Genomic DNA, 13,837 nt, shown 5'->3' with positions numbered 1-13,837 from the left:
CTCCCCCTCCTCCTCCTCCTCCACCACCTCCTCCTCCTCCACTGGAGTCAGTTTCAGCCTGGCCAGAGCTTGTGCGCTTTGGGGACAAGCCGGAGCGGGAGGCCCTACGTCCTGCCATGGGGAGGGTAGCCGAGTCGCACACCCAGCCTCCTGCACCGTGACCCTGGCCCATCATGGAGCCGGATCGGGTCATGACGAGGTTATGCTCCCTGGGTAACGTCTCCGACTGCACCTGGGGGGAACGTAGGCGAGCACGAGTGGTTTCAGTTCGGGGCTGGGGTAGGGTGTGGTACTGTTAGGTTTGGTCAACACAAAAAAATGGGGTGAAGGATCATTTAATAAGAGGAATAATAAAAGCAGAGAGATGGGGGGGATGATAAAAAGTGATTGAGAAACGAAGGAGAGGCAGACATTGAGCAGAACAGAGTGGAGGAAAAGCAGAGTTGGAAGAAGCCATAGATATTAATTGGACACTAAAATGAGCTAACACTGCACTGTGAGAGGGGGATGGAGAGGGAAGTGATCGAGAGATAAAATATTTGAAAATTAAATAAAGGAAGGGCCAGAGAGCCTTGCAATGGCCTAATAAATAAAACAAAACATAGAAAAGATAATGAACAGCAGGATATAAATGTGCTGATATGTCTGAATCATCATCTTCCCAAACATTGTCCTGGACATTTCTGCTACCGTGGAGAGAAAAAAATATTATATTGTTGCAATCACTGCAATAATATAGTACGTTAGGTTGAAAGCAAACTTAATAATTATTTTATATTTGCTTAATTACTTTCTTACTTACTCATTTGCTCATTTAATTGAATAATTAAGTAATTCATTCATCTTTAATACTTTCTCCAATGCAGCCATCTATCATTAATTATGTAATTTATTCAATTTTAATTCATAATTATTATTCTATGCGACATCTATCACTTTTTCTGCTTCCTGAAACATTAAGCCATCCATCCATCCATCCATCCATGTATAAAACTGTGTTACAGTACAGAACTTAATGGATTATCAATTCATTTATATTCCAGTTTCACACCAAATGTGCATGTACATATTATTTGCACAGTGTAGATTGTAGGACGTCATTATCTAAAGCATTATAGTACGTCCTACCAAACGGCTAACTTGGATGCTACAGACAACATTGCTATGTGGAAAATAACAGCATTAATCTTCTAACCTGGCATCCTCCATTATCTCCCTGGGGACCGGGTAGACTGGATTGAAGAGTAGAATTACATAAATCCTTGAATTTAGAGTGCACCAAATTGTTGACTCTATTTTTCTCTACATCAAAATTGGAGGCATTATAATTCCTGCCTATTATACATGTGAGAATGCCCCTGGACACAGGTGGCATATTTAGGATTAACTCAAAGCTGAACTGTGATCCAGAATTGCATGTTTGGTGTGAAAGTGGGGTCACTGTAATCCTTACCCAGTCCACATCTTGACTGTGGTTCATCTTGTCCTCATTGCTCCCATCTGTACAGTTGCTTGCAGTTCCTGCCCCCGCTCCTCTCTCCTGGCTGTCACTGGTCCTGGGTGTTCCTCCATCTGACGTGCTTACCCCACTCTGGGGTGCAGTCCCGTCACGGCTTCCTGTACGACTCCCCGTTCGGCTTCCCGTGCTGAGGTCTGTGGGAGCTATGTACACTGCCCCAGACTCCATTGGCCCTACCATGGCCCCTTGGTTCTGGATTACCAGAGAGTGATCTGGCTGGCCTCCAGGAAAGCGGTATCCCAGCTCTGCCAGGCCTGGTTCAAATGTTCCCCCTGGTGTGCGGCGGAGAACAGGTAATGTGTGGCTGCTGTAACAGAGGCGACCATAGAGAGGTCCTCCTGGTCCTGTGTAGTTGTGATCCACACCCGGATTCTGAGCCCAGCTATAGGTGCGAGCTTTGTCTTGGCTACGCTGGGCGTAACGTCTGCAAGACACAAGGCAAAATTTCCATTTAACTTAGTCAGGTAAATGCCATATTTACTTTATTTGCCAGTGAACAAAAGTCAGTGACAGGAAATAAAAGTCTCTGGTGTGATAATGTGTCCTGGTGCCACACACACCAGGACAATATCTCTGGTTTTGACAGCATTTTTGAAACCGTGGTTTGTGATGTTGTACTGTGTAGCAATATATCCACATTGTAGGATATTTCTTTTTTTGTACACCCAGGTGTGCCTAATAACATTAACGGGGTCCAGTGATATAGTTTTCTCTTGCATAAGGTTGGGTGAGGGCTTCTGTAGATAGAATTTAAGTCAGACAGTCAAAGTTCAGGCCAAGATATCCTGACTTTTGTGATGCACGCCTTCTGTTAAAAATGTGTAGTCTCCAAGCCCAATCCAAGATAACCCTGGAAACATCATCAGGGTTACTTTCACAGACTTAAGAAAGCTCCCTCCAGAGCCACAGAAGACATAACAGGACTGTTATTACTCCCTATGACAAGCTAACAGAAATTCAAGAATAAACTTGGTGGATATGCTGTACAACAGAACCACAAACTACAACTTCAAAGTTACCATAAAGTTTAACTATCCACTCCTCCGTGACACAGTGTCAACAAAAATAAAAACTTCACAAAGGTAGTATTTATTGCAGGGATATTGCAGTGGATTGCATTAGAATTTAGAAGGTTTCCCATGTTGTTGTGTCCACCTCCATAAATTGCGAGAAGCAATTTTCGATAAACTAAAAGCAGCCTTTGTACTTGTTTATGGCCTCCCCATATGGCTTGCGTGAATTCATCTGAGCTAATTATTAGTCCAAAGGCAATAACAATTTTTCACAGAAAGACATCAAAGTGGGTGCGAACTGCTCTCTGATGTAGCAGAACATAAACGAGCTTTAACAAAATGAGCACAACAAAGTGGTCTCTGAGGATTGCAAAGCTTGATAGCCTTCTGTCTCAGCATTTTGATCGGTGCCTTAATATGACCTGGAAGTTACGGCTTGATCAGTTCCTTAAGCTGATCAATTAAGTGCTGGACTGAGATAAAGCCTTTACTTTGAAGGGGTACTTGTTTCCTCCCTGACTTCCTTTAAGCGTGTAACAAAAGGCCAGCCATGTGGTTTGATGAAATTAGACAACAATTGTTGTATATGTATGGCCACATGGAAACAAACTCTCCCACGCACTCCCTCTGCCTACTTACACATTCCTGCTGTCTAGTGTGCGATAGCCACGTGAGCGTGAGCTGTGTGGTGCACTCTGGAGCGCGGCAATGTCAAAGGCAGCAGTGTCGGCCTCGCCCCCGCCCTCGTCATCATACGTTATGATGTTCTCACGTACGTCGTCCTCCTCCAACGGTGACAGAGAGTCACGCTTCTGACGGCGCAGCGACAATGACAGGGCACTCACCGCTGCAGAGGGGTGGCAGCAGGAATAAAGAATATTGAGGCATAGGAGAGAAATTGGAAAAAGAATGATGAACAAGGGAGAAGGGGGCAGAAGTCACAGGGGAAATAAAGGGAAGGAGGACGAGTGAGCAAGGGAGAAAATTTCAGGCAGACAAAGAGGTGAGGCACACAGAGACAATAGAAATACAGACCAAGCCTTGGGTTAGAGGGCTGGTATATCATATCAGCAGGATGCATGCCTCCACTGTGTAATTGACTTTGAGCTCCAGCCAGGCAAATGGACGCTATACTCTCCCATGGCTTCATGATTCTTATTCCACATTATCCCAAAGCAGAGAGCTACATTTGACCCCGGGCTGCAGGGAAAGAACCAAGCTATAGTTGCTCCTCGACAGTTGTCCTACAAGGCTACCTGTGATAGTCCACCCAGAAGCATTTGGTCTGCTATTTGACAAGAACTGTTGTTAAACTCAATATGTTTATTGTGTTTAAATTGGAGAAATAATCTACTTCTATATAGTTATAGGGAATATAGGGAATACTTGTACGAAGACTCCAGGTCTTCATGGGACCAAAATACTGGACCCAATCCATAACGGCCCGGGGAACATCTATCTGAATATGACTTGCATAAATTATAATTGTACCAGTCACTCAGAATTGCCACCCCCACCCAGCTGCCAACCAGCTGCCAGCCGGATATATCCATTCATTCCATTCAGATAAGCATGGACCTGTCATGGACCAGCCAGCAATTTCAGGTGGCGGCATCTGTATGATATACTAGCATCTTGGTTCCCAATGGGTGGATGTTCCAGTTCTTCCACAGAAAGTTGTAGCCCCACAAAATAACAAGGATAGCTAATGACATTTGCCTTGCCTTTGGTATAAGTTTGTGTATGACTGTAGTTAGTAAGCTATAGTTATAGCTATAGCCAGGTTGAAATACGTCTATTTCTATGTCTTGGTGTATGTGCATACTGTGCGCATATACTGTACATGCCAGCTTCTCTCTGTGGATGTGGTTAAGCTGCTGCAGTAAATCTACAGCCTTAATATTGTTGGAGGTTGCATTATTTGATTTCCATTGAACTAATCTAATGATCCCTGAAAGGAGTGGGAAAACTCTAATCTTTCATATCAATTTAAGGGATCACCTTCAAGCCATGACAAACATGTATTTCTCTCTCTTCAAGCCTCTATACAACAGGCTCGCATGAAGAGTGGTTACCAAATGGCTTGATATCCGCCTTATGTATGCCAAGCCCCTTTTTAATAACCAGATGGGATCCTGATGGAGCTGTTGTCAAAGCTTCTGTAAGAACATTTGGCATTTTGTGGAGGGCCCAGTTCGGGATTAGCTTGGACCTCTTGTAGACAAGAAAAACAAAATTGTGCTGGAACCAATTTCTAGCCCTATTTTAAAGCTACAAACTTGAGGTGAATGCTCTAACGCTGTGTGAATTTCCGGGTGCCCTTGCCACTTAGAGAACTAAATTCTAAACTCCGCCAAAAGCACGCTGCATGATCACCTTCACGCCGTGTTGCGTTTCTTTCTTGATTGAACTGGTCTCTTCCAGAATGATAATGCCCCTATCAACACGGCATGAGTAGTGATCCAACAGACTGAATAGAAATGACAATGATGCTGGCCACAAGCCAAAGCCTTCTCAGCACCTAGACATTATCCAATTGAGCATTTGAGTTTCTGCAAAGGTGGCAGTGACATTTTATTATGCCGCTATCAAAAACTGGAGGGCCCAGATAATCACTCAGAATTGTTATTTTAGGAGTGATTAGTGCTGACCTTGCCAGAGGAGATAACTGGACCAAAATTGCGAGGAAAAGTAAACCCCCGCTATTGAGCAGCTGTGACTAAGAGAAATATTTACGCTGCTGCTTTCATTATTTTCATATGCAGATTAAGCATCCAGGGATGTAGTGGAGGGTAAACAGCCCTGAACACTATTTACTTATCTTTTTATTTGTAGATTAGCATTAACCTCTTTTACATGCAGGAAATCTTAATGATATTACTTTACTGTATAAATAATACTATGCTCTATAGTAACATGATATAGGTTGTATAAGTAAGGGTCTTTAAATGGACAAAAAATATTTATATTACAATTTTTTTACTGTTGTTATTGTCTTATGGTGACTATTTACCCAGTAGCGTAGCAACACAAGCCAGGATAGCCAGCAGGGCGGCAGTACTGAGCCCAGGGGAAGGCAGTGTGGACTGCTGAGGGAGACACACTGCCTCTCTTTCCCAGTCCCACTCGCCCTCGGTCTGTTTGTCCTTCTCTTTCTCCCCGGCCCGTGCCCCTCCTCTCAGGCAGGGACAGACGGACACTGTGACCGTCCCAGTGCTGGTGAGGCCTGACGTGCCGTCCCTCAGGACCAGCGGCACGTAGAGCGTCAGGGTAGAGGATGCAGAGCGGGACAGCGGCTGGAGCTGGGACAGCAGCACCAGGCTGGCTGTGGGGCCTGAAGGAAGACAGAGAGGAAGATCATTCATCCATTGTAAACTGTATAGTGCAATTTTTAATTTGTTCTTGTGCTGATTGGCAGCCGGACAGTATAATGGTGAAATTATCCTCAAACTTGACTGTGCTCATGTTTGCAAATGTGTGGTTCCAATCAATTGGTGATTGATTTGTACCACAAAAGAATGAGAAAGATCTAACTTTGGAGTCCATCTTCCTCTGTTATTATTACTATTTCATTTCACACTTCCTTTCATTTGAGAACGTTTTCCCCAGCATTGAAGCTACAATGTCTTACACCAGAATAACAATGATATTAATTTGGGCAAACAGGGTGAATCTGCTGTAGAGTCTCAGTTAGGGTATCCAACTCTTACCCGCAGCCACTCATGATTAATGGCTCCCAACTGAATACGAAACATAAAATCTTAGATACTTTCACATGCAAAACTACTGCCTTTATATCCTTTATATAGGAGTACTGTCTAATACAAAGACTCTCATACCTGCTGGCTCACACCATACCTGATTGATAGTGCCAAAATATAAATATATAGTATGCACGGACAGAGACTGTACATCTAAAGCATCAAGTTTCGCACAATGCTTGAATGTTTTTACGTATAGAACTCATCAAAAGGCCACATATCTTTCAGTTTTTGCAAATGGCTCACATGAAACAATTTAGGACAGAGAGCAGCAACTATGCAAGAGCTAATGGCCCTTTATTGGTCCGTCTCCTCTTACTTTTGGGCAAAAGAGCTGTGTAGAAGTTATTTTTAGATTTCTTCAAAATGAAATGCACAAGGCTACAAAAAATAAGCCCACACAAAAGAGGGCACATGAACATAGAGTGGAAAATATTTAATAAGCATGAAAGGCACTGCAAAGTCATATAAACATGTCCAAGTTTTTCTCTCTGATCCAAATCACAGATCAAATCATTATCTTTTTTAACATAGACAAGCTGGCCATACGAGAACAGAACATGAACATGTTCTTTTTTTCTCTGTTCTTCTGTTGGATGACACATCAAAGAGGCCTTTGATTCCACATGTCAGCAAGTTTATCCTCCTGATCCACAGTCCAACCAGAGCAGGTTCGCTCCTCGTGGTTTTGCCAAGTTTAGGAACAATTAGCAGGCCAATGGCGCAAGCGATAGCCTATCAGTACTAAGCTCCCCAGCTAATGGAATTTTGCAAATCATCATTAAATATGACTATCAGACATTAGATATCAGAAAATAATATCTTCAGTAGACAGTTACGATATGACAGAGGACGTGTGCGCAGCCAAGGCACAGAATACACATATCAAGGCACCTTTTCTATGAACTGTTTCATCATGCTAATCCCACAGAGAATTATCACAAATTTTTTTTAGCTAATTCTCTTAGTTTTGTGACCTGCAACTTAATTGTTATCAACCTCATTTCCAACCACAGCAGGCAGCTGTTGTCAGTGAAAAGCTCTGATAAACCCTTTGTAGGCTATGCTACCTGCTCAGCACCGAACAGCAGACAGACATAGTGGAGAATTTAGCTGCAAGGTGAAGACCCAAACAAAGCTCATAGGACATTGAATATCCAACACTGGTCTGGTGAACGGAAAGACTTCAGATAAATGCTAATGCTGCTGGATGTGTATCCCACACTTTTTAAGGTGAAAATGTGTCAGTGTTGTGTTTTGTTGCGTTGCCCCACAGTGGCCAAAACAACCAATAAATACAGCTTTTTTTGCAAAACATTTTTTAGAAGTGAATATGCTGTATTTGGGACAAATTGTCTTACTACAGCTTGATATACAACTGACATATCTAGCTAATATGTCATGGTTGATGAATTCAACCAAGTATATTGGACATAATAATAAAGGTATTTTCACTGTCTCCACTGTTGGAGCGATGTTTTAATATGTATTTATGCCAGCTGCAGAGGGCAGGAATGCAAATATGTAGTACATGTAAGGTGTAAGCCTCACGCTGTTCCACTGACAGTCCGTGGCTGTAATGCATCAAAGCGTGCAGCAGAAGAGCAAAGGGTTAAAAAAAGAAGAAGACTGCTGCTGATTTAATCTGGAATGTACTACTGTAGAGCATAGTATTAAAAAACTTTAGCTTTGCAAATGTTTTATATTTTATTCAGCATCTGTGTTAGGCCTCAAGGATACAAACAACGTGTTTTGTTGTGAAACACTGACTGCAAACAATACCACAGTACAGTACATATTTGTTGTTGCATGCAGAAATCTTTTTTTTTCTAACTTGTTTTATTATTTATTTTAAGTTTTACTCAGCACAAACAACCCTTAACATGTATGATTTGATGCTTAGGGGTTGCAAATAATCAGGAGTACATGACTTCCTTGAATCAACAAGCCCAACATGTGTGAACATTGTTGAGTATGTCAGTGTGTACTTGCACTCTATATACAGTATGTGTGTGTATTTGTGTAGGAAAGGGTAAAGAAAGCAGATTGAGAATGTACCAGAAACAAATACTAAGTAGCTAAATTCAGTTGAGTTAAAGTGAATTAAATGAAGCAGCTCAGATTTCTTCAAAAGCTTTTCATTGGAAACAGTAAGTATATGAGGTGGGTGCTGGGTGGGGGTGGAAGATGGATGTAGTGGATATGGGAAGGCAAACAAGAGGGACGAATAAAAGAGAGGAGGATAACAAAGCAAAACAATGTGGCCACCAGAGTTGGGAGATGGATGGTACAAGAGAGAGGCAGAGACAGAAAAAGGGAAGGAGGAGGTAGAGGGAGGAGAAGAGGAAGAGGGTTTGAGAGGAGGGTAAAAGAAAGAGAGAATAGGAGAAAAGACGAACATGGAAAGAGAAAGGCGGAAAGAAAATGTGGGATTAAGAGCCTTAAAAAAGTGGGGGGAAAAACAATATGTGTCTGCCTAGGGAACAAAAAAAGGAATTAAGAGATACACAGAGAGAGGGAAAGATTGAGTGCCTACCACCACTGTCCCTGACGCTGAAGTTGAGGGCAGCGCTGGACTCCGGAGGGATGCTGAAATACACAGTGCTGTCATTCCCTCCCTCATCTCTATCAATCGCCCGCAACACCTGCACCACCTGAAACAGAGAGATAGAGAAAGCAGAGGAGATTTGGTGAAGGGAGGGTGAGAATGTGTGTGTGTGTGTGGGTGTGGAGGGAGGGAAAGCACAGAGAGCAGAGAGAAGAGAAAGGAAGGTAATGGGAGAAACACTTACACAGAGAGTGCTTTTAGCTACAAACCATTAGCCGACGTCAGCAGGAATCAAAACAAGCCAAACAATTAGCACAGAGACACAAGTGAACTGTGTCTGATACTCACGCCGTATAAATAACTGCGCCTGACATAAATCGCCTTTCACAAATACAGTGCAGCGTGGCTTTCAATTTAGTAATAGCATCTGCACAATCGTAACCAAATTAATCTAAGAAAAAAATCTCCGGCGGTCTAAGCTGATGGGTAATTTCTTTTTAATGAAAAAACTCCGGTCGTCATTATGCAAGACGTTCTTTCAGAAATGCTTTCGAGTGCTAGTTACGAGACTGAGTGTATGGGATGATGGCTGCTGCGTGCTCTCTGAGCCAGTCAGTGTCTCTAGGCCTTGAGAAGATTTGTTATGTATAGTCGCATAATGTTATCAGTTGCTGTGTGTGAATATTCAAACGTGTTTTGGCTAATGACTTGTCATACAGAGACGTGCATACACAGCCCTAACATATTTGAAGATATCATAATCTTCCTTTCTTGAACTGTCTCCCGCTCACTCACACAACAATATACACAAACACAAACATGAACATCACAGGCGAAAACAAATCAACGCCGTTGCCATAGAATCACAGATTTAGTGGCGAAACAACAAAGACACAAGCAGAGCAATGAAAACACCAGCAAAAACAACAGATGGGCCAAGATACCAAATTATGGCGGTGGAGCCAGCATGGAATACTGAGGATGGAGGAGAGAAACAAAAAAGAGAGCAAGGGATGGTTTCCAGGGAGAGATTGAGGAGCACAGAGATGATTTCTATAATTGAGATAGGATCGAATAAGAGCACCATGATGCAGAAAAATAGACAGGAACACAAATAAAGCAAGACGGATGGCAGGAACGAGGGAGACAGTCTAAGAGGAGGCTCGTGTTTAATTACAATGTGAATAGCTGCTGCATTCCGATAACAGGCCATGGAGGATTCACCTGCCTACATGGTGAATGGGCACACTGTAGCTGTATGCTGCCATATCTGAACAGATTAGTACCACGGCACTGTATATGCTCCTATACTTGAATACGCATGGCTTTGAATAATATGCTGCCTTACTTGAAACAGCTTTGAAGGCACTGTACTGTATGTTTCTTCATAGGAGACATCACTGTTTGAAATAAATAAATTTGATGCTTGACAACTAACAGCGTGGATCTCGTTCCTGACTCCTTGTCTGACAAGAGTTTACAGATTGGCCATGTTGTAGTAACATAAACATCCGGATTGATTATGAATATTTGTATATGTTATTTTATGCTAGTACCTTAGTACATCATAATATATGGTTTATACATGACATACAAAACAAGAAAAAACATTTTATTGGCATATCAGCATAGCCTGTTAGCATGATTAGTGGAATAAACACAAAGCATAGCTGAGGCTTATGGTAATATCAATTGTTTTGCAGGTATTTAATCATGAACCAAAGTATTGGTCAGATCCCAAATTTAACCTGATGATGGCGCTGCTTGAAAAGTAAGGGGGTCACTCAAGTTATTACAGTTCATCCTAAGGGGGGACTTAAATGTGTGTAAGACATTTAATGGCAGTTACTCCAATAGTTGTAGAGATATGTCACTGAAAACCACGAATGTATATGCTCATGGTCAGTGCCTGAATTGGACCAAAAATCGTGCTATTAGCCTATTTCAACACAACCTCTAACAATATACCCTGACCCCAATGCTTTCAGCTTTTTTATCCATTTTACCAAGGACATATTGTTCCCACCAATATTTCCTCAGAGAGAGAGAGAGAGAGAGAGAGAGAGAGAGACCCACCCCATTCGCTGCCCTGGATTGCCAAGGCTTGACACTAACCAACCAAACCAACAAAGGCAACAAATTCTAGCCTGTCAAAGGCAGAGTAGGTATTTGCGGTTGCCAAGGGGAAAAACAAAATCTGCCGTTATGCGGTTGAGTGCAAACCTAGACTCACCAGGAGGTCGTGATTAGATGTAAGGGTACAAAAAAAGTGGACAAAAATCACAAGTGCTGGTACTCTACCGGTGAGTCTAGCTTGAAACGGTTTGGAGCCCCCTTCTGGGGCCCTTCTCCCACTTAGGAAACCTCTGCTCTAGGGCATCCCATAACCTGAACTTTTTAAGAACCTTGTGAGGCTTCGGAACAAGTTTCTCTTCTTGATAAATTACAATCTTTTACCCTGCCGAAAGTATCTGGAACTTGCATGTAGTATCACCACATGAACAGTGCCAAAATTTAGTTCCAGGAACTTGTCCCCAAGTTCCCAAGGCAGAGGAGCAGCATGGAAACAAAAGCAGAAACTGTGACAATGGCTATACGTCAAATTCTGTTTTGTTATGTTCCTGCGCTGGAAAAGGAAATACACTGCACCAATTTCCACTGGGATTGTCCCATTTTCATACAAACAAAAGCTTGTTCCAGCATAACAATTAAAGATGCTGTAAAGATGCTATTAAAAATATTTTTTTACACATAAGGACTTTACATTGTAGTTTCGGGACAGAACTGTACATGCAGACAAATGCAGTGACATCAGGTCACTGAAACACATACTGACCTGCCCGATGGAGGATGAGTCGCACAATGCCGTTGTGTATTGTCTGTCCAGTTCGGGTGCATTGTCATTCAGATCTAATGTCTCTACTGCAAGCACAACTCTGGACACCTGGCTGGGATTGTCTGAAAGAGAAAATCAGAAACAGGCAGCTTACAATACAGCACTTTAAGATGCCTGCAGACAGATGTACTTGGGAGTGCAGCAAACAGTGTGTTCACACACACAGGTGCACGTTTGCACTCCATTAAATCCATTCAATTGTCCTCATAGGTGAGATCAAGCATTTCAGTCTTTTGTCAAAAAACTTCAACAGCACTCAGATCACATTAGCGAACACACAATTGGCTAAATATACAGTAGTACATTTGGTTTCATTTGGCTTGTGTTACAGCTCACATGCTCCCAGCTGGAGTACAACTGATGCTTCCATAGCAGTCATTTTTCCACATCAAACTGTTCCATTCTTAGCCAAAGCATCTCACAGCGTCAAGTGTGTGTGTGTGTTTTTTAAGAAAGAGAGAGTGAGGGAGCAGAGGAGGGATGTAGAAAGCAGTCAATCTGCATGCACTTACACAAGGGCACAGTTTAAATGGATTGGCAGAGGGTCTCCCACACCCCATTCACTTGGATATACACACACTCGAACATGAAGTTCTCCCAGAGACGCTTGAAACGCACACAGTCACACTCTGAGAGCTAAACATTCACCATTACATTTTAGGCTGCTCTTGTGTAGTGCTCACACAATCCAGGCCCACAAGCATACATCTTTCTCATTTATCTAAGCAGGCAACCTTGCAGCACAGTGGGCCACACTTTCTGTAAACTAAGACACACACACACACACTCCCACACCATGTTCTCAAACCTAGAGCAGTAACATTGTGTCATGGATGACAGCGACTGGTTCCTTTCGCTGAAAAGCTGAAAATGAGCTCTTGCCGTAATGCCACCGGGTGAGCTGGCCTGCCTGTGGCCATGGCAGAGCTCCTACTGTGCTTTATGTCAACACAGCCTCCGACAGTCTGTTTATTAGATAGAGCTCATTATTCAAGACAGGCACTCACTGTGCTGCCTCCACAGCCCAACCAACACTGCTGTCACAAGGAGCCCTGAGTAGATTTTAAGTAAAGATTAACTTTGTCCAGAACAAGACTTGGCAGGAAAACAACTTTCCCTCCGTTGCACACAGCGGCCACTGAACAGCATTCTACAACAATACTTTCACACCATCCAGTTTGATTGAGTTTTTTAGGTCTGGGGAGAAAATCCAAATAATAGCTTGTCACCTACCAAAAAAGACTATTAGAACTTATCCAGACTTCAGCAGGAGGTTGGTGTTCATTTGAAATTAAACACTAAACAAGAAAATAAGTTGTCATTGCCTTCCAAAATGACCCATATGAGCATTTTCTAATCTGGAACCCCTATCAGCAGGAAGACAACATCTGTCAGTGCCTTCAAAAACACATATAACCACTAAGATGATTTAAATTAGACAGTTTTCTGACCTTTTTGGTTTGGTCCAGGCACAAAAACTGATTGATTATGGAAATTTAGAAAATATCGATACACTTGAGTGTTGCAATATTATGATTTCTGATATTGTATAGATTCTAAAAAACACTGTATCCCCCAACTGTTAAATAGCAGTGATGTGGGTTGGATGTTACTGGGGCTGTGATAGATACAAATGCAGATCCCACTGTTTTAATTTAGATAGTGTGTGTGTTCTCTATACTATGCCAGTTTTCCTAAAATGTGATTTTTTTTTTTTAAATCACAATACATCAGCTTGCTTACAGTATCGCAATATATTGAACTGTAACCCCTGTATTGTGATATGTCTCGTAGTGCTAGATCCTTGGCATTACACAGCCCTGCTGTTGATATTCTGTATTTTGTGATGTGTCAACAAATCCCACAAAAAGACCAAAATCAACAATGAATTGATCCTGTTATAAAGTATTGTGCATCTGTCTGATATACCTTATGATATATGTTATTTTCATATTGTGAACATGGGTACTGTAGTTTATTTTGAGTCAGTCCCACTAACACCTGCTACCATGAATACTCACAAGAGCACCAAGTGTATCAAAGTCAAAGTCAAAGTTAGCTTTATTGTCAATTCTTCACATGCACCAGACATACAAGGAA

General features: G+C 42.2%; 1 protein-coding gene across 1 annotated transcript in view; it reads right to left on the bottom strand.

Annotated features, from left to right (window-relative positions):
* The window catches only part of LOC118334823, a gene marked incomplete at its 5' end in the record, with an annotated part of 80,875 nt that overhangs the window by 1,679 nt on the left and 65,359 nt on the right, over window positions 1-13,837 (bottom strand). The window contains 6 exon segments of the mRNA XM_035670896.1: window positions 28-292; window positions 1,454-1,943; window positions 3,172-3,379; window positions 5,546-5,866; window positions 8,830-8,947; window positions 11,678-11,799. Of these exon segments, the coding sequence (XP_035526789.1) occupies window positions 28-292; window positions 1,454-1,943; window positions 3,172-3,379; window positions 5,546-5,866; window positions 8,830-8,947; window positions 11,678-11,799 (1,524 nt within the window).

The sequence above is a fragment of the Morone saxatilis genome, unplaced genomic scaffold, assembly GCF_004916995.1.
Source record: "Morone saxatilis isolate NCDOM2014 unplaced genomic scaffold, NCSU_SB_2.0 Contig23, whole genome shotgun sequence".
Taxonomy (NCBI): domain Eukaryota; kingdom Metazoa; phylum Chordata; class Actinopteri; family Moronidae; genus Morone; species Morone saxatilis.
This window is presented reverse-complemented; position numbering and strand designations above follow the sequence as displayed.